The sequence below is a fragment of the Argiope bruennichi genome, chromosome X2, assembly GCF_947563725.1.
Source record: "Argiope bruennichi chromosome X2, qqArgBrue1.1, whole genome shotgun sequence".
NCBI lineage: Eukaryota > Metazoa > Arthropoda > Arachnida > Araneae > Araneidae > Argiope > Argiope bruennichi.
In genome coordinates, this window is record NC_079163.1 from 23290769 (window position 1) to 23313603 (window position 22835).

The window sequence follows — 22835 nt, forward strand, 5'->3', positions numbered from 1 at the left end:
TTAATGTGCTAGTGCTAATAATTTATTAATTATTAGCACTAATAATATTAATGTGCTAATAATGTGCTATCAGGAAGATAGAGTCTTGATAGCAATTTAAAAATTTTATATTATAATATTATATTTTAAGAATGAAATAAATTATATATTTATATAATATATTATTATTTATATAATATATAATATATTACATTTATATTTTAATCTTTAAAGAATATTTTTGAACATTACTTTGTAAAATGATCACTTTGGCTTCATTTCCTTATAATACTATATTCTTTATAGTACCGCTTTAATAATTTTGTTTTGGCGTCCATATTTTCTGTTAGGTGATATATAGTAAGAGCGCATATAGCGCCATCTAAAAAATTTTTTAGCTAATAAAAGTCGGCAGTTGTACCCAAATTCGAGCGGACACACGAAGTAATTAATAAAAAGGCTAACTTTTCCAACAGATTTATTTTTATCGAAACCTAAATGCAAACCATATTACAAAATGAAGGCATTTTCGATAGTTTCTTCTTTTTATTAAAATGCATTTTTACCATATTTCTACTTTTTAATTTTTGGTTTATAAATATTATTGAATCTTGTAATCAATTATTTCTGATCTTCGCTGTCAAGTGGTGCTATCCGGAGGGAATAAAAATTCCAGTAAATTAATTAATGAACTAATAATCAAGTTCTGAAAATATTCGAACAATATAATATTAATAAGAGCAAAAACATGTGTAAAATTTCAAAACCCTAGGGCATTGGAAGTGACTAAAAAATGATTCTATAATTTCAAATTTACATGCATGAAACAAGTAAAGTTATATGAATGTGTACATCGCATAAATCATGTATATTTGATATTTTCAAAACATTTTAACATTGGCAAAAAATCTAGCTGGGAACGCTCCGGCCATTTTTGTAAAAAGTGGCCGAATAAAAAGTAAATGTGGTGGTTTTTAAAAGTAGAAAAAAGGGAAGATCATTAAAGAGGGTGGCTCGAATGCAAAAAATAGTTATTACTACATGAAAGTTTTTGATGAGTTATTCGTCCAGATGTTTTAAAAATTTTAGTTTTTATTATGATTCATTTTATTATCATGTTTCTTATATTTTATAAAGATATTTGACTATTAGAAGAATAAATATCCCCGAAACTTTATGCATTCTTTGATTTTTTTTAGTATAGTCTGCAGGTTGTAAAAATATTATTGAAAGCGTTAGAAAAAATTTCTGTGTTTATAAAAAATAATATATTAGCTCAAAAAGGTGGATTATGTTTAAATGACATATAATTTCTTTTTTTCCTTTTCACAATTAAAATAAATTCTTGTGTGAAGTATAAAAGGATATTATTAAGTTACATTAAGTAAATTATTAAATTAATTAACTAAATTATTAAATTAATTAACTAAATTATTAAGTTAATTAACTAAATTATTAAGTTAATCAACTAAATTATTAAATTAATTAACTACATTATTAGTTAATTAACTAAATTATTAAATTAATTAACTAAATTATTAAATTACATTGAATTACATCTAGGAATAATGCTACGTTTCTTTGTTACTAGAAAAATACAGTTTTTTTTTCTTTTTTTTCCTCCTTTGAATAACAGTTATTTTTAACAATCCAGTTTCCATCATTCACCGCTTTAATAACCATGTTCCCAAAAAGTGGGGAGTATGGTTCAATAATTTAGCAAATTAGCCAATTTCTTACCATCCTCTAAAACTATTAAAAATGTTTTTTTTTATTTATTTTACATTTTTTATAAGAATATATCATCATGTTTTCAATAGGAACTCATTTCTTTTTCGTTCTGTTTTCGATATTTTCTTCGCAATATTAATAATCACGATAGTTTAATCTATTAATTGAGCAAATTATCAAATTTCGAATCTTGCTTATTTTTTAACTGCAAAAGCAACCACGCCCGAATATTTTTGTGTTTTCTTTTCTTTTTGGTCTTCCATCGAAATGGAAAGATTTTTTTTTCTTTTTCATTTCGTCTCTTTCAAAAACACACGTCTTATCCCTCCGCGTCTTATGTATAAATGCAAGAAAACTATTTTCTAAGATTTGCTTTATATTGAAATATCATTTTAATTTATTTTTATTCAGTGAAAAAGACACATACATCGCTTATTTACCAGCTGCGCACATCTTAGAAATGGCAACAGGTAATCATTTTTTTTTTATTCAAAACTATAAAAATTAGGAATTACGGCTTTTAAGTGGAATTTTATGATAACCAATTTATAAGTAAAATGTAATATGAATTCTTGGATTTATTGAATTTTTTACAAACAGAATGCCTTTTGTCTTATCTTGGAATCCGAGTTGGATTTTCATCACCTCAAACCTTGACAGATTTTGTAAGTTTATTTTGTTTACATGTTAATAAAGTATTTAATATTTTCTTAAGGTCATGCTTATTAAATGTACATATAATATTTTTCATTTGTTGACTCACTATATGCTTTTCTAGAGTACCGCAATAAAAAGAGGGGAGAAGGGAGATTTGAAACAACTAAAGCCAACGTTGATGGTTGCAGTACCGGTAAATATTAATACAAATTTTTAGATTGAATTTCCATCTACTTTAACCCTTAAATGCATGATTATTTGTTTTGAATTTAAAAAAATCGTTTATTATAGGAAAATAGTCATAGGTCACTTAAAAATTAAATTAAAAAAATTAGATAATAATATGGTATATTTATTTTGAAAAAAGTTGTATGTAGACGTTTGACAACATACAGTATTTCCAAAAAAATCTTGCTTGTATCTATTATAATTTTCAAATACATTATCAAACATTGATAGTTTACCTGATAACAGATAAGACAGGTCTACTTTTATCTACCTTTCTACAATGATCTACCTTTTGACAATTAGGTAGATCATTCTTTTATAGGAAACTCGAGAATAGAAACTGTCTCTTTAGGTAACACACTGAACTTCGTCACTCACCACATTCAAATGTAAGAAACGATATAACTTACCTGCCAAAAGTAATGTCAAATTTTTTCTTTAACACATGATTTACTGTTTATGGTTATCAGCGTGCGTTCGGAAACGGGCACACTCAGGTTTTTGAATAAAATTGAATGGAACTAGATGTAGACAATTGGCAGCAATATACATTTAAGGATTAAGATTTACCGATACTTAGGGGGGGTGATTAATGATGTAGTTGGTAAATACTCAGTGGTTAGGGAAATATCCTTTGAATATTTAATAGAGATCTAGGTAAATATCTAAAAACTGGATATTTCGTGAAAAAAAAAGTATTTGCGAAAAGTGAATGGGAATCAGTTTTTATCTCAAATTGAAACATATAAAATTTATATCTATCTATATTATATACGGTTTTTAACATTTTAAAAATAAAGGTTTGACAAAATTATCAATATATATATATATATATATATATATATATATATATATATATATATATATATATATATATATATATATATATATATTGTCAGGTATGTATGTTTTAGAAACTACATGGACAGGTAGAATAATTTATTTTTTCTAGTTTGAAGCAATAACACTTAGAATGAATAATAATTTTTTTTATTATCATCGTCTATGTTGGAAAAAGATTTGCATTTTAGAATCAAATGAGAAATCCATCATATACTTTGAGTCGAATGATTCACTAATATATATGTTTTAGAACTTACATGGACTGGTAGAATAATTTATTTTTTCTAGTTTGAAGCAATAACACTTAGAATGAATAATAATTTTTTTTTTATTATCATCGTCTATGTTGGACAAAGATTTGCATTTTAGAATCAAATGAGAAATCCATCATATACTTTGTGTCGAATGATTCACTAATTCATCTGGTCATTAGACGATTTAGCATATTAGAGAATATCTTGTTAGAACAGTTTTCTGTACAAAAATCTGAAGGAAATCTAATTCTTGATAGCTGTAAGTGAGGAAAGAATTTGCTATTGCTAAAGAATTACGAAAAATAAATTTTGTCCTTGCATTAGAGATTTTAAATCTATTGATTTTAGAGAGTGAGTTTAAACCATCTGACCTCGATGGTTTAACTTTCTTTTTTAAAGCTATGCGATGGAAAAACATTATGGAAGGGCAAAGGAATATAATTACATAGTTAAGGAGGAAGTATTTGCATAAAGTCAATATAGTTACTGTTTAAATGCACCTGTCATATCTACTGCAACTGAAAGAAAGAACTTACCGTATAACTGGAGCCAAATAATTGGAGGAAATTGAAAGAAAGTTAAACTTGGCTTAATGAATGAAAATATACCATGCAAGAAAAAGAAAAAAAGGATGCACAACAATTTAAAAGAGAAGAAAACTGTTTAGAAACAGATAATTTCTGCAGTTTTGTAGGGAATTCAAACTCTGAGTTTGACTCTAATTAAAATTTAAATCGTAACCTACGAATTTAAAAAAGTGATAAACAATTGTATCAATTGTTATCATTCCCTTTATCAGTTTGAAACCAGAATCAACATTTGCACTTTTTATTTAGCTAAAATTATTCTTTTTAAAATATCAGCCAAAACATTATTCTCCATTCATTCCTTGTAATTTAAAAGGATTGATATATAGATCAGGTATTTTTTGTAAAATTCATCATTTAGTATTGTTTTTTTCTCTGATTAAATTTTCTTAGTTTATTTTTAGTTAAAAGGTTTCAAAAGGTTCATATGTTTCTCTCATTATTTCACCTTATATTCAATAATTCAGAAATATCATATTACACATTAATGTAGTATTTTGTACAAAAAGAATTGATTGATAAATATATACCCAGGTAAACATCCATATCGGTTATTTGCGTTATTAATAAATATCTGGTTACTTTACATAACTAGGTGTGATTTAAAGCAGTAATTTTGCTAGAAACGCTTATTTTTTTAAACAATAAAAACATTTCTTGTTACTTATTTGTAATAGAAATATAAGATTAAAAAAAGTCAAAATGTTATTTCGAAAATCATTGTCAATATTTCCAATCTTCCATTCTATAGACTAAACATAAAAATATAATATTGCTAACAGAATCTTAATGAGGCATATTCATAAATATTTAAATTTTTTATAATAGATTTCAAAATGTATAAAATTTTTTGAAAATTATATATGATTCTTTCTTTGCATATTAATATATTCTTAGGAAAATTATAACATAATTATAATAATTGTCTGTTTCGTATATTACTTTTTGAAACGAATAGAAAAACAATCACAAAAAATTTAATTTATCGAAATATTTGAATTAAGAAATGGATCTAAAAATGATTACATCCAGATAAAACAACTACATTTAATACAAAAATAGCAATAAAGAGTTATTTTTGTTATTTTTAACAATTTTATAAAAAAATTACATACTTAATAAAAATAGGAGGTAATATAAATTTACAAATTTAATAGTAATAATTTCAATAATTAGCTGACTTTTATAATTAAATACTATAAAGCACTTTCCGAGCAATGATTAAAGACTGAATCCCCCCCCCCCAAAAAAAACAGTAAATAAATCACCTCGAACATGTTCAAAGCTTTTTAAAATGCTAGAAATTTTTAATTATCTTTTTAATTAAGTCATTCCTCAGAAAATTTTTCGCATGAGATAAGGGTTTTAAACATTATACATACATGATCACTGAGGACAGAAAATACGAATGTTTTAGACAAAATGATTTATGATGCCAAAAACATAAAAAAAGAAAAATAAAAGAAAAGTACAATTTTAATTAGTCATATTCCTTAGAAAAATTAATGTAAAAACATTTTATTAGGTGCATATTTAAGTATATTCGATTAATTATTGCAATTTGAAATTTAGAAAGAAAAACTGTATATAGCTTATTATTTCACACATGATTCATTTTTTGGCAGCTGATGTTGGATCGTATAAGAAAAAGTATTCTTCAGCTAGCTGGAAAGGAAGGAACATTCACTCGATTGATGTTCGATTTTGCTGTGAGTTACAAAAAGTTCTGGTCGGAAAAAGGATTTAGAACTCCCCGCCTGGACAAGTAATAATAATAATATATTTATTCTAATAATGATGATTCGTGATATATCATCTGATTAATTTTATTATTTAATGCAAAATTTGTCTGACGTTATTTAACATATCACCTTTGATTTTATTACGTAGGAAATTATTGAAAACTTATCGAGATTTCATGGGAGGAGAACTTCGCATTATCATGTGTGGCAGTGCACCATTATCCGCTGATACTCAGAGTTTCATACGGGACTGTCTGAATGTCCACGTGCTTCAAGGTTATGGTCTGACTGAATCATCAGCATGTGCTACTATTATGGACAGTAAGTGTTTAAGCATGAATTTTAGTACTCAGTTTGTCAATGATAAACAAATACAAAGTGCATCAGAGAGGCATATATTGCGCCAAAAAATCCAAAACAACAACAACAACGAGAGGCATATAAACTCCAAAAAATCATAATAAAAAAAAGTAATGCTCGAAAGAAATTGCGATTTGCTGAGATATGTTAGAGAGCCTTTGGATTTTTCTCACCATTAAAAATAATTCAAAAAATGACCGATAGATGGCGCTTACATATCAGACTAAGATGGTTTATGCAAACACAGGAGGTTCAGGAAAACACAGTGCATTTTATTTTAAAGCAAAAAATATGTTCAACATGACCATCACCACAAAGTATTAAACAAGTGAAGCGCATAACCAAGCCTATTCTAGGTGAGTGTAATATGTTGTAAAGCATCTTTCAATTCCATTAAATTGCCTGGGGATTCCCGGTAGACACGAGCCTTTAGGTATTCCTACAACCAAATGTTCGCTGGAATAAGACCTGGCGATCGTGAGTGCCACTTAATTTTACATCCTCAGCTTATCAGTCGGTCCTCAGTGAATCTATCTAGGAGGAACGTCTTGATGGAACGAGCAACGTGAGATGTGCCACCATCCTGCACCATCTTGCGTTTCAACAAAAAATTGTGTTATTTTTAGTTTTCAAAAGTAATTTATCCTAAATACATTCTATCAAGTAAAAGAAATTATAAATTTAAAAAAAAATCCTTTTTCAAATGAAAAAATAAGAGCCAAATATTCACATCCCCACTATCTTCCCATGTATTTTCGCCAAAACGAAGGATTCAGCATCATTGTTCATGGCCCTTGATAAGCAATAGAAGACTAAAAATGTAGCGTACAGCCAAGTATCAAATTAAATTTGTAAAATATAAATAGATAAAATTAGTTATATTGAACAAAAAATGTGTTTGAATTCACCTAGGGTGAAGCCAGGTTATTAAGTCCAAACTAAAAATAATCAATAAGCCTTACGTTTATGTTGCATAAATGCAGAAAAAAAATGAAGAAAAATATGAACCCGGCTTTATCAAGGGTCACTTTCAAGCAGGGATTTCTTTTCAGCCTATAACCTAATAGTAATTAAAAGAAAAAAAGTCTTTTTTTTTTCTATATTTCACCAAGGAAACGACTAACTTAATTTCGGCTGAAATTGCTTTCCTATTATATCAATGGAATCAGATTTATATGCTAACATTTGACAGAGATTTTTGCCGCTTGTTTCAACGTAATTCATTGCTGTTTTACTCAATGAATGAATTTACTCAATGTTTTACTGTGTCTCTCAAAAACTATTAGAATATTGAAAAATGTATAATCACATCTTTAACGATACGTTTATACGTTTGCATGTATTTTTATACGTTTATACGTTATACGTTATCGGAATACATTTTACGTTATAATACGTTATAGCGTTATATTATACGTTATGGAGTTTATTCGTTATCAGAATACGTTTTACGTTATAATACGTTATAACGTTATATTATACGTCATGGAGTTTATACGTTATCGGACGTTTATACGTTTATTTTAACGTATAAACGTATAATTAATCAAGATCTGGCTTATTATTTTTCTCCTTCAACTATTATTCCTATGCATTTTTAATACCATTGAGAATAATTATTTAAATCTTATATTTCTAAGTCAGGTGCATGAATATTATTAATCTACTGTACGCCATCTTTCATATAACGTCATGGACTCATTAAAATATTTTCAGTTTTCGTGTCTCTAATTTTAATTCTAAGAGACACGGTAATTCGTTACATTAACATTGGAATTCTTTCAAATGTTAAATCAACATTTTTAATCCATTTTACATTTTTTTTTGTTAAAATAGTTACTATGAATTTTGCATTACAAAATAGCTTTTATGATATTCTATATTGTATTGATAAGGATAAAATAAACATGTTGTCCAAGTTGGATTTTAGTTATTTTGCTATAAAATACTTGTTTAGTACTCTAGCAAAGAGGGAATTAAATTCAGTTTTATAAAGATTCCATTTGAAAGTTTTCTGCTGTTGCCTTGCCAATTTGTCCTTGAAAATTTTATTATTTTTTGATTTTGATACATAGTCCCAAATTAATTGTAATAATATAATTTCAATAATGTGAGATTTTGAGAGGGGGGATATTAGAGCAGATTATTCGGCGCTCTTTGGAATTTTTTTTATATTTACTGGTGTTTAGAAAACATATACTTCTTCAAAATGTTTTCTTTAAAATAGGTGGGTTCTTGTTAATTTTTATTTTCTCTGACCATCTATTCTTGGTGTGATTTTTAGTTTCATATTTTGCAATTTATAAGTTTAGTACACTAGTGATAAATATAATTTTTGATCCATACGTTTAATATACAAATCAATCTCTTTACAAGACCTTAAAAAAAGTTTCAGTTATAAAAAATATGTAATTAATTTATGTTGTACAGTTTTCTTTATAATAAAAATATATTGCATTTTAATTTCAGTTGATGACTATTCTATTGGACGAGTTGGAGCTCCAGTTTCTACATGCAAACTTAGATTGGTAAATTGGGAAGAAGGTAAGAATTTAGTTTTTCAAAATGCAGTAATCTTTGCATTTGCATAAAATAAAGTCAATAAAATATCTTAGAGTGTTAAAGTAAAATAAAGGAAAAGGAAACCCTTCGGTTAGAAGGAAAAAGTAAAGATTGTTTTCTCCTATTTTACTATAATTTAGCATCAATCAAAAAATTAATGGATTGAGTATGCATCTTAGTAATGATTGCTGATTGGTTGACTAAAGAGCTACTTTCCATTTTACGGATTTAGAATCCTTAAAATACATTATTAACAACAAAAATAGTCCTATAATTGGAATTAATTCGGTAAATTCTTTAAGATATCCGGCTAAGTTCGGAAGGGATTAAAAAAACACACACAAATATTTGAATGTTTTATGATGTTTTTTTTTAATAATTTAAAGATAAAATTATGAATAAAAGTGAAATTAGTTAAATATATATGTAGCGTTTGAAGAAAAAACTTATTTTGGCTTAAATTTTAACATTTATTTACAAAAATTAAAATTGTTTTAGAGAAAGAAATTCTTACAGTTTTTCATTTTTCTCTCTAACATTACATGTTACTTGTGTAATGTAGTGTAACTATTAACTAAGAATTATATTCAAAGATAATATTTTTGTGAGTAATCTATGAAATTATCTATGAAATTTTGGAATTTTTTAAAACGATATTTATATTAAGCAATCATAAATCTACTTCGAGAGCATTCAATATCAAATCCATTGTTCATTACATTAGGTATAACATAACGAGCACTAATTGTAAATTTCATTAAAATATCTTGATTATCTTTTAAGATAATGACACTACTTGTACAATAGAACAATAGAAAAACTAGTTCTTCAGAAAATGGATTCAAAGTTTTTAAAGGCTTAGAAATAAGCATCACTTACATGTGAATAGTTTGCTATAACTTAGCTTCTAATTGACTTAGAGACAAAATAAAGATATCACTGGAAACAGAGACGTATCTATTTTTTGAAACTGCAAATAAATAAATGTAAATTCAAATTTTTAAATTCATAAATCCAAATTCATGTTTCCAACCTAGTCGGACACCTTAAATTCCGTCCATTATATTAGAATATATATAATAAATAAAAAGGAATAATTAGTATACTAATATTAATTGATGAATTTATATTCAATATTTCTGAGATTGAATTGTCTCCAAAAAGTCATGTTACAGTAGATTTACAAAAAATTTCTTCACTCGAGATCAAGTTCAGTTTTCTTCACAACTTCGATTAAATAGTTGAAAAATTGATTATAAATTAATGAAAAGAATGGGAATGAAAAATAAAAAGAAACATCTTTTTTTAAATTTTTATTTGTAACACCATTTGGAATTTCATTCAGAGGCATAAAATGTAATGTTGTAACAAATATCAGTTACAGCAGTGTAGTAAATTAATAATAAAAATGGTATAAAAATTTTGAAAAAAATAAAAAAATCTGGAACGCTGACTTGAAATGAATAACGTTCATTAATCCGATTGGAATGGAAATTTTGGAAAGGGAATTTCTTTTTTCTTGTTTTTCAACGATCAGTTTTTAATCATTATAATCAATTGTATTTAAACTTCTGCATTTTCAGTGAAGAAGTTTATCTATTTCTTCAAATTATGGACACTATGTTTCACATTCAGAAGTTTTCATTTTCTTTAAAGAAGTATACAGAAAAAATATTGCAGTCGCCAAAAAGTTTCGACCTCAAGATTTCGACAAATTCCAAAAAAACCACATTTTTAAAAATTATATCTGTTTGTCTGATGGCAAGTTAACTAAAAAAAACTTTGAGTTGGATGAATGAAATTTGGTACATCTTCATTACATCAAATTTGTAGATTTCTGCCTCATTTTGAACGAAATCCATTTGCATAAAGTCTGTATGTGAGATTATCAGAATAGAGGTAACATTATAACTAACAAGTGAAAAAGCTAGATGAATGAAATTCGGCACACAGATTTAGCTTTGAAAGTGTAGATCTGTGTCAAATTTTGAACCTAATCCGTGAAGAGGTTAATCATTTGTTGGTCTGCATTTTTGTACACACGTAAATGCGAAAGCTCAAAAATGCAATTATTTAAATAAATGAAATTTATTACGTGTTCTTGTGACTACAATTGTAGTTCTATGTCAAATTTTGGTTTCAATTGCTTGGACAAAAGACAAATATTAGGAAACCATATATGCATATTTGGTTTCCTAGTATTTGTGTATTAGCCATATATCAACGATTAATCGCTGAAAACCCTTTTACAATCATTATTCGCCATGAGCATGCGGTTAATAATACACAAGTATCGGTTTTCTTTGCTATACTCCGAGTATACTACACTGATCTCATATGCATGATTCTGAAAATAAAAATCTGAGCACTCGTGACATTCACAGCTTTGCCCAAGTTCCACAATCTTATGCAAGAGTGAAAAATTTTACCACATCTTTATTAGAGAGTATGCGCGAAAGTACCGAGAAGACTATTTTCACTTGTTTTTTATGTGAATGAAATAAATAATATCATGAACGAATTTTTCTTGGCATCTCCTTTATATGATGTATTCCTAGAACCATCTTTAATATACAACTAAGGTATGGAATTATTAGAGTTTGACTATATTTGCATAAAAAGTTACCTGGGGGAAACGTTTTAATGATGGTTTTCACTCTTTGCAGTTGTTGTATTTAAAAGTAATAACAACTAATTTGGAACAGATTTAGATGAATTAAGTAAAAATACGGGACATAATTCAGTATCTGTTTTGAAAAAATGGTTACAAATGTTTTCTAAAATCTGTCATATTTTGATCTGATTCCAAATTCTGTATTATGCGCTGTGTGTAAATGAGAAATGAGAAACCTTACTGATGATCTGAGAAAAGATGAGAAATCTTACTGATTAATTTTAAAAAATTATACATGAAGGAATATATATTGAATATATTCATTAATGAATGAATTCAATGAATAATGAATATATTCATTAATGAATGAATTCAATGAATAAGGAATATATTCATTAATGAATGAATTCTATGAATAAGGAATATATTCATTAATGAATGAATTCAATGAATAATGAATATATTCATTAATGAATGAATTCAATGAATAATGAATATATTCATTAATGAATGAATTCAATGAATAAGGAATATATTCATTAATGAATGAATTCTATGAATAAGGAATATATTCATTAATGAATGAATTCAATGAATAATGAATATATTCATTAATGAATGAATTCAATGAATAATGAATATATTCATGAATATTTATTCTTTAATAATATTCATCTGATGAAATATTTGACATATAATAATAATGGGGTTTCTTTTATTGAACAGGAAATTACTATGTAACAGACAAGCCGAATCCTAGAGGAGAAGTTGTTCTAGGTGGAGACTGTTTGACTTTAGGGTACTTCAAGAAACCCAAACAAACACAAGAGGCTTTCAGAATTGAAGGAGGAAATAGGTGGTTTTACACTGGAGATATCGGAGAAGTATTTCCTGACGGCACTCTAAAAATCATCGGTATGCTTTCTAAACGTTATAGAATCTTATTTTATCAATCAGATAATCAATTTTACTTGGACTCTTTCTTTAACTTAAAATCTATTTTTGAATAAAGACACTGTTGGATGCCACACAAAATATAATAAATTCATTTTTTCTTTTTTCCATACAATTTCTCCCACTGGGGGGGGGGCACCTCAAAAATCAGTATGAGAAGCTTCCGGTATGATGGTTGATTCTCTTCGCTCTGCTGGGTACAGGAAGAGGTGGGGGTTGTCTACCTCTCATCGATGATGTGACGTTCTTCCATAGGGAAGGGTGGTGCCGTGGCCGGTGATGGCCCTTAGGACTAAACCACAGTTCCCGCCAGTGTTGCTGTCGCGGTGTTCCGATCATTCAGTTTAACCATGTTCCTACGGGCGGGTCGAAGTTGTCAGTTAGTGATTATTCCATACAATTTCTTTCGTTTGTTTGAAATCCACATTAAGTTTCGTAAACATAAAATCAGATAACCTTATATAGGTATAAAAAAATGTTTAAATTTCGCCCAATTCTTTTAATATATTTTTTATTTTATTAGATGGAGTAGATTTTCAAAATATTAATCTATGCGAATTTTTATTCTAGCTATTTTTATGGCAGAAGTTTTGAGTCTTTATTTCATACAATGTAATAAACACCTGCTGATGTTTCTAAATGTAAAATTTATTTTTTAAATTTCTTTTTTAGCTGTTGTGTTACTTACAGAAGCGGAATTTACCTGGAAAATTTGTATGTCTATTTTCAGAAAGTTGATCAAGCAAATCTTATATCGATATGTTAAAAAAGCATTTATTTTTTATTTTTTATTTTTTAAAAGAATCAGAGAAACTGCACATTTCGTGGCGTGCATTTACTGTCATATATCCTCTATGAGATTAGGAATTTAGTAAAAGATGATTCAAAATTGATAGAATAAATCATCATTTAAAAATGTGTTATTTTACAAACTGCAATTTCCTAATATGTTAAAAATTGCATAAAATGTACTATAAATTTATATCAAATGCTCACATGTTGCGTAAGAGAACAATGTTTAAAAACGATATAAAATATATTTTTTAAACATACATATAAAGTTAGTTTTATGCAGTTTATAACACAATTTCTAAGAAACATTTCCGCTAAAAAATTTGCCACTTATCAATTGTCAAATTTATTCTAACATTTATTATTAACTTATTAACATTCTTATAAGTTTCTTATTAACATTCCAAAACATTAGATGAATGGAATGAAGCCAACATTCATCACTAAGCGACGATTGGGTGCTGCTAATAGATTTGTACCATTTTGATTATTCTTGCTTGAGTTTAGAATAAAATAAGGAAATTGATTATTATATTATTCTTTCTTATTATTTGCAATTCCCATGGAGATCATATCTATTTTGATTACTTAAAGAATTTTTCAAAATTTCTTCGAGCAAATAAAGTTCTTATTTCATGCATGTTCAATAGAATTTCTTTCGATATACCTTATATTACTGTTTTTAACTTGCAAAATATTTTTAGAGTAACGTCTTTCTAAGATACATTGGCTAAAAACGGGTATCTCAAAAAGGTGAAATAATATAATTAGTTCAATATTGATTTTTAATTTCAGATCGAAAAAAAGATCTTGTGAAGTTACAATTTGGAGAATATGTAGCTCTTGGGAAAGTAGAAGCTGAGCTGAAAACTTATCCACTCGTAGAAAATATCTGTGTATTTGGAAGTGGATTACATGTTTACCTCATAGCATTGGTTATTCCAAATCAGGCATTTTTGAAAGGAATAGCTAAGGAATTAGGTAAAGAGAATCTCTCTTTTGAAGAAATGTGTTCAGATAAGGAAATTACGAAGGAAGTTGCAGAGAGAATACAAGACTTCGGAAAAAAATGTGAGTACCCTTTTTTGTTATTTTAAGCAACAATTTATTAAAATATAATCATCAAAAAGTTTCTAACATTTTCTTATACAGCTAATTTTTTTTGTCAGTTTTATATGGGGCTACATTACATCGAATTGTTATTAAATAAAAATTTATCAGTATCTTTTTAAGAACAGTGCTTTATCTTTATAATATAGACATATAAACAAAGGCTAACATCTTTTGGTACGTTTATCCTTGAGAGAGGGGTGCTCGAAAGTAATTATAAGTAAAAAGAAACAAACCATTAAGTAAGTTTAAACGTATTAACATTTTAAGAAAAAAATGTAGAATTCGGTTTCCGGAAGTTCTTAAGAAAAATGAATCAAAATGAAAACACGCCCAAATCGAAAGTTTATTCTTGAAATAAGGTGGGTTTACACTTGGCCAGTAAGAGAACGCATGCTCAGAAAGAGACTGATTTATGTTTGCCACAATTTCATAAGGTATTCAGGCGTTCCATGCTTGGCTATAAATTGTCGTTTTGGCCTTCCTGAATTTTTCTTTCCCATTGCGTATCTTATTAAAATGATTGATATTTACTCAAAGAAACATGGTATAATAGAAAAAATAGATCAACATACCTAAAGTTGGAAAAGTGTAGAAAAAAAATGGGAAATTAAATTAAACACACGCACACACACACACACACACACACACACACACACACACACACACACACACACACACACACACACACACACACACACACACACACACACACACTCACACACACACACACACACACACACACACACACACAACCTCACCAGATTCTACAAATATCCGCAGGAAGAAAAAAAAATACAATACAGCAGCATGTTGTACTGCAGAATAAGTACTTGCCATTGACTTAAGAGCATTTTTCAGCCTTTCTACACATGCGCTGCCGTCTTATTACTGGCCGTCTTATTAGTCGTCTTATTACTGGCCGAGTGTAAACCCACCTTTAAAAAAAGGACGTAATTTAAGACCCAGTAGTTGATTAATAATTGTTTACCACCAGTCACGCACACTACATGTATAATTGCGCTGCAGGTTTATACATGCTGCACCCATGTCTTCGTAAGGCTCTAATTTCGTAAGGCACCAATGTTTTTTTTTAAACTCTTTTCTTTCTTCTTTTCTTTTAAGATTATCCATAAAAATTCTGAATCCTCTCAAAGTTTCTTGTGTTTGAGACGAGATTTAAAAAGAAAAGCATTATTATTTGTTTCATTGGACACTCAGTGAAAAACTAATGTTTAAAAAGTGAATTTTATTTTTTGAGTTCTTAGTTTAGTTACCTTTAGAATAGCATTCTTAGAATAGTGCTCAATTTCTCATAAAGATGAGTAGTTTAAAACCTGAATTCTTAAGAGACTAATAACTGGTACTAAATTTTAGACTATTGATTCAACAGCAGATAATAGTTTGGGACAATTTGATTAACACGAGAAAGTGCAGGAATTCGGATATTAACTGCTTGACCTATTCAGATAAATAAAACAAAGCTGACTTTGTTAAAAAGTTGGCCAAAATATAGGTGCGCCTCTTATGAAAAGAAAATATTCTTACTAATATTTTCAATAAGGATTTTCAGTGGCGAGAAATGAAGATTGTCGAATATCCTTGCGCATTTTTTGTGAGGAGATGTTAACAAATAATATATAAAATTATCTTTCCTAATTTGCAATTGAGAGACAAAGTACACAACTTATAAGCAAAAAACTATTATTTTCTCCAATTATTTTCGAAAACATTTTTTTGTCGTGCGACTATTTTAAGCCAAATTTTGTGCAGTAGCTTCTGAGGGTAAAAACCCCTGTGCACCCGAAGGCAGAAGTCTGATCTCTAGCTCAAATGAAGATATCACACACACACTCGCTTGCACAAGCCCGTTTTGCCGGGGGGCTCATTCACGCGCCTCACAGAGAGAACACAAGGAAGAGAGCAACCATGCCCGAACCAGGACTCGAACCCGGAACGCCTAGATCACGGGGATGACGCGGTACCCTAGGCCAGGACGCCCGCACAACATTTTTTCATATCTGCAATAAAACCATCAAGAAGGCAATTCAAGCAACTAGGAGAGTAAATTATCATATTACTAAAAGTTAAAAAAACAAAAAACATACAATTTCTGAAAAAATATTTTTTGTGTCAAGGTGTATCATGCTCAAAAAATTTAGAATATTCCCTTGTCAAATAAAAGGCTTCTCCGAGAATTAAGGACTTATCTAGTGACGTCGAAACTGCAGTGACTGAAAGATTAAAAAAGTTTGATAAGATTTTTTAATGCAAGTGGATATGAAAGGTCTGATGTTTTCAATCTGCCTGGCCTGCTTCAGGATTTATGCAGTCACATCAAGTTAGTCACTCTTCATTTAGCTTGGAGCTATTGCAGTATTAACAGAGAAACTCTAACAGACTGTGTTAGAGTTTCTATGCCAAATTCATTAAAGAAAGTTCTCACTCAATGCCAAAATTATGAATTTTATTAAAGCTTATTCAACAATCTTTGTGTGAAAGAATGGGCAATTTAAACATTACGCAACTTTTGTGCAAAGAAAAGAGGTTGATTTTTCAAGAAAACGAGCTCTCATAATTGTTTTAGCAGAGAAAGAAATCAATTCTTTTTTAAGATCGCGACGATCGACGATCAATTTTTTTTAAAGATTGTTAAGCTCTAATATTATCAAAACAAGGGATTACAGCAGCTTGCATATTTGCTTATCATTTTTTCAAAATTAAATAAATTTAACTTGGGATTACAGAGCAATTATATAAATATCTTTAAGGTGATTTATAAAATCTTTTCTATGATAAGAAATGGATTTTTTGGAGATCTTGTTTCAAAATAATCAATTTTCATTGTTTTAAACACTTCAGAATTTCTAATTTGGGAACGACTTAAGTTTATCAAATGATGAAAAAGACAGTATAATAACAAAAAGGACTAAAATTTTGTTTCAGATATTATTTTTCGACACAAAGTGAAACAGACTCATGATTTTTATATTCATTTAATGAAATGTTTCTTCAAGAAATCGAAAGTATTATTCGTTCCTTTAAAAGAAAAATTGATTAAACTTTGGTTTTATACTACTTTCTTGCTTGATATCAAAAAGGAAATATGATTAGCTTCTGGGTTATAGTGAAATAAAAGTACCAAGTACACAATATTAAAGCAATAACACATCTGATACCATTGAGTAATATCTTCTTCTTCTTGTGATATCCTGAGTTCATTATATGTGAAAAGAGAATTCGTGTCTGATTCGAAAGCTAAAACAAATATTGCAGTTAGCCTGAACCAACTCCAAAAAGAAGATTATACATTTAAATTTTATTTTTATAAAGCTCATTTTCACGAAATAAGCTCAAGGTTTATACTGAAATTGTTTTCGACATGAAGAACTGATTTTCACGATGAAATGATATGATGATACTTATCTTTCATCATAAAGTAACATAAAATTATTTCAGAACTGTTTTCATTGTATTGACGATGAAATTATAAAAAATAAAATAAAATGTAAAGTTACTGATACATTCTAAAAATGCTAATAAATTATCTCAAATCATTTGACTCTTAAGCTAAAAACATTGTTACTTCTTTAGCGAAGAGGGTTGATATGAGAGATAACGGATACTCAAAAATAAAATGATTGATTAAGGGCTATGAGAAGAAAAAGATTGAAAATCGCTGACTTCTACAAAAGTGATGTATTATTTTTAATTAACTATATCTTTGTTGGGAAAACTTGATTTGTAACCGGAGAATATACAAGATGCAGCTTGTTATCTTTGCTGGACATTTCTTTTCTCAATAATTGGTCGTAGAAAAATACTTCCAATTACTAAAACTTTTCAAAAGAGGTAAACAATTATGCTATGAAATTTTTGAAAGTAAAAAATAAGTTTAAAAAAATTTGAAGTCTGACATTTTGTACGGCACCTTATTCCCTAATTATACGCAATCAATGTTTACACAAATTCTAACGGATATAATACAAAAAAAAAAAAAAGACTTTAGTAGAACAGAAATTGAGAAAGCTATTTCAGCTGACTCATTTTATATGAAAAATGAGAATGAGTTAGATTGAAGAATGTATAATGAATGTGTCAAATTAGATTCATATTGGTACAATCCCGGTTCTCATGCATGTAATAGCTCCCATGATTGTTTACATTCCGCTGTCATTTATTCCGGTTCTACCTGAGTAGTTTTCATTTTCATAGAGTCGATTCATTTTAATTTGAAGTATTCATTCCACATAATTTAATATAACAGATAAACTGAGTCAGCTCAAGTTTTAAAGTGGAATATCTTTGTCAATTTTTGTCCTGCAGAAGTCAAACGTTTAATGTTATATTTGATAAGATAAAGGTAAACTTTTACTAAGTGCAATTTTAGGGAACGAGGGACTGTATAAAAAGTTAAATTTGGTGGGCTTTTTTTTATATATAAAGCTGACCTATTTCTCATTTTCAAAAATACCATAACATGAATGCTTACCGTATTTGAAAAGCTTTAGTTATTGCAGGATAACCTGGTTCGTAGGGCGTCGGATTCGCATCCCTTCGGTTGTGAGTTCGAACCCTCCAGCTGAAGACTCTTCGTGTTTGGTGGTGGCTGGCGCACGTATAAATCTGTCGTGGCCATGAAGTCCTCCATGTAGAGAGCAATACCTCTGGGTTACTGGATCAGAGGTGATGGTTCAGGTCTAAATTACGATCTGTGGTTGAATGAATTGCATGAATGAAGTCTGCCCAGTAAAAAGGGTTGTGACGCGTGAGTAGCTGAGTCGTAGTCTTGGCCCTAGATGGCGCTACTGAAAAACAAGAGACGCAAAAATTACGGCTTAAATTCGCTAACTTAGTCAGTGGGGCTTGTCTTTGACAAGTGCCATCAGAAACATCAACAGTTATTACCTGGAAATATCTGCCTACGATCGACAGCTGCGAAAATAAAGGTTTGATTAAAATAACACATTGTTCACTGCAGAAATTCAGGCTTTAAAAATCAGGATTTCGAAATTTAAAGTCAGAAGATAAAAATTAATTTTAATTAAGCCCTTATAATTAGTTGCATCACTCTCAGAGAACTATATTTAAACTTTTATTATTAAATAATACATATTATTATATTAAAATATAATAATAAGACAATATGTCCTATAAATACATATATGACATACTGTGTTTATATAAAAATACTTATACAATATATTATGTACTAAACAATTACATATTAAGCAATTGTATTAAGAAATTACATATTGTAATTGCTTAATACAATCTGTACTAAGCAATTTCAAAAACTTAATTATTCGCGTGTGCGTTTTTCTTTTGGAGACGAGTATAAAGTGTTCTAATAGCGTAAAAATATTTTTACAGGTGGTCTCCGAGGAGCAGAGATACCAAAAAAAGTTAAACTTTGCACGGAAGAGTGGAATCCTGAATCTGGTTTGGTAACTGCAGCTTTTAAAATAAGAAGAAAGAATATTGAAAACCATTACAAATCAGTGATTGACAATATGTACTCAGAATCTAAACAGAATGGATCTTTGTGAGTTTTTAGTTGGAAATCGATCTGTCTCCCGATGTGTCCATTTGAGATAGATCAGGAGAGATCTGATATTAATGAGAATTGTTTCAAGTATAGTTGATGCCAATGACCTTTAAAACGTAGTTTCTACTGAAGTGCTACAAGAGAACAGTTAATTTTAGAAGAAGCATTTAGAAAAAGTTGATGATGTGTAATTTCTTTCACCACGAAAAATCTTTTTTTTATAGGCATATAAATGTTTCAGTAACACTGATTTTACTTCATTATAATATTTAGCCTTGAAAGCGTAGTTTCTACTGAAGTGCTACCAGAGTGCTACATACTTTCTACTGAATTGCTGTTAATTTAAAAAGGAGCATTTAGAATAAGTTGATGTTGTATAATTTCTCCCTTACCATAAAAAATTTTATGTTCATGTAAATATTTCAGCAATACTGATTATACTTTTATACTTTATTATAATATCTTACGGATAAAATCATTTTCTATAGAAAATATGTCTACATTTATTGTGACCAAATAGCGAGTTCCTAAACTGCCAGAGAGAGGCTTATACTTCCAGTTGGAAAAACGATTTAAAAGACAAAAAGAATAGTATTTTATGCAATTTGAGTCAAAAATGTACTGCTGAAGATATTATAAAATCTAAAATTTTATATTATCACCCGATCCTTACGGTTTACTCCTATTTTTTAAATATTCATGGCACATTAACATTAAAAAATTTGGTTAGAACCTCTTCTTTTGAGATTAAAATTGATCAAGTTAGGAGACTTCGAGTATCATAATTTTAAGCGCTTTCAGATTATTTTAATGGCTATCTCAAAGAACACTATCCTGTCAATGGAATACGTTTCAGCATTGATTGGTCTACCAGGTCATTGATTGGTCCAGGATGAAGAACTTATTTTTATTGACAAAAACAGTAAATGTTATTCTAAACTTCATTTTCAACTAGAAACATAAGTATCTCTAACTTAAGGTATTAAAAATTATTGGCCCATGATTAGAATGGACACCTTATATAAGGCCATTACTGCTCATTTCCATTTCCTGATACATTTTAATATCTATCATTTCAGCGTTAAAATTATAGTATTTTTTTTAAACAATTATGTTTAATGACTTGGAAATCATTCTCATGTCAAATTATTAAATCTTGAAACGAGAAATCGGCCCATTTAAGATAACAATAAGATTTAGATATAACTTCAAAAATTAATAATGTGAATGGATTAAATATATTTTTAGATTCCTTTTTTATTGGTCGAAATTGATTTCTGAATTTTCAAGATGCCTAAAGAAGGTCAGCACAAAAATGTAATTTTCAAACTGCTTCAATTTTAAGTGCATGTAGTTGTAACTTAAAAAGCTTTCAGCAAATGAGCTCGTTTGAAGATACCTTCCTAAAATCGAACTATACTGTATTCATTGAAAATAAAGAAGTTTACCATTTCTGGATAGAATTCTTTTATTATCAATAGATTGTCCTTGTTTATAAATAGTATTGTTTTTGTTTATATCCACAATACCGAAACTCGAGTAGAGGAGATATCAAAAATTTCGGTTGGCTGGACGAGTTCTGGTCTTCAGAAACACTTCGTGGTGGATCTTTCATCTTCTTCCAGAAAAGCCAGTACGATGTGTCGAAATTTGTTTCAAAAGTTTTATCAAGTGATTCGTCAGTTGCAGAAACAAGTGTTACACGGGTAGGTGAATATTTGAACCGATTAAACTTGGTCGAATGTCTGATGATTTGAGCGGGCCAGTTGACGGCGTAAGAAGAAGTTAAAGTTGTTGTTACCACAGATATATTATTTTCTTGTTTCTATTCGTTAATTTAAAAAATTTGAGTCGCAAAAAATGATTAAATGCCTGATTAATGGCGGCAAAAGGATTCGTGTTGTGTAGCCGCAGGTCCACACTAACGAAAGGCTTGCTGCGAATGTTTTAAATTTCCTTTAGATTGGGGTGTAAAAGGCCAATAATAACCAGGACATCTTCCAACGTAAAAGTCCGAAGTTTCACATTGGAAGCTCGTAGGTTGAAGTCCCGCCACGTGGTGCTATAAATGATGCAGAGTCCACGCTGGAAGGTGTTCATAGCATCGTTTAGCGCCGGATTTATTTACTCCCACTTCTGAAGCACGCCTGCCACTCAGTACTTTTTATAACCTCAGTAACCTGTACTTTTTATGATTCAAAGTAAAATTGCCTTAAACTTGGTACATCATGTGCCCTGTCTCCGTGACAGATTTACCCTAGTTTTATATAAAATTTCATACCCTCTGTTATATTAAACTGCAAAAGTGAGAAGGGCCATGATAAGAAAAACATAAGTAAACTGCTACAGACACATTCACCTCGATGTCTTTTGGCCTTCTGACTTATGAATGCATCGAATTATGTATGATACCTTTTTTTACATTTTTCAATTTTAGTATGAACCCTTTTCCAGATCACATAAAGTTCCCAATTTTAATCGCAAATATATCCGCCAATTTTACAGATAACCTCATGAAACCTTTTCCTGTGTTTTTATTATAGTGTAATTTACATTTTTCGAATTAGAATTTTTGGTTCGATCATCCTTATTTTTTTAAGTTATTTTTGTAACTTCCTTATTTCGCCTCTAGGGTCGCTGTAACCTGTTTTAATAAATTCAGTATAGTCACATTACTAAAGGTAAACATTACTTCCCCAGCTATACGAAACGCCGTTTTAAATTTAAAGGGCTCGAGAGGACTTTAACGATAACCTGGTATATAATGGCGTTATTTAAAAATTCCGTGTAGCAGTTTTAGTGAAGTTTTAGATAGAGTTCAAATGTGTTAACAGGGCAGAAAGGGTGAAGTTTCTCAGCAATTTTCAGCAATAT

The 22835-nt window shown here is 29.0% G+C and overlaps 1 protein-coding gene across 1 annotated transcript in view; it reads left to right on the forward strand.

Annotated features, from left to right (window-relative positions):
- LOC129960304 (fatty acid CoA ligase Acsl3-like) overlaps nucleotides 1-21416 on the forward strand; it is a 64025-nt gene extending 42609 nt beyond the window's left edge. Inside the window, exons 9-17 of the mRNA XM_056073641.1 lie at nucleotides 2122-2180; nucleotides 2311-2375; nucleotides 2489-2560; nucleotides 5905-6044; nucleotides 6170-6342; nucleotides 8851-8925; nucleotides 12284-12472; nucleotides 14099-14374; nucleotides 19787-21416. Of these exons, the coding sequence (XP_055929616.1) occupies nucleotides 2122-2180; nucleotides 2311-2375; nucleotides 2489-2560; nucleotides 5905-6044; nucleotides 6170-6342; nucleotides 8851-8925; nucleotides 12284-12472; nucleotides 14099-14374; nucleotides 19787-19962 (1225 nt within the window). The 3' untranslated portion in view covers nucleotides 19963-21416. The remainder of the gene's footprint in view (nucleotides 1-2121; nucleotides 2181-2310; nucleotides 2376-2488; nucleotides 2561-5904; nucleotides 6045-6169; nucleotides 6343-8850; nucleotides 8926-12283; nucleotides 12473-14098; nucleotides 14375-19786) is intronic.
- Nucleotides 21417-22835: the final 1419 nt, after the last annotated feature.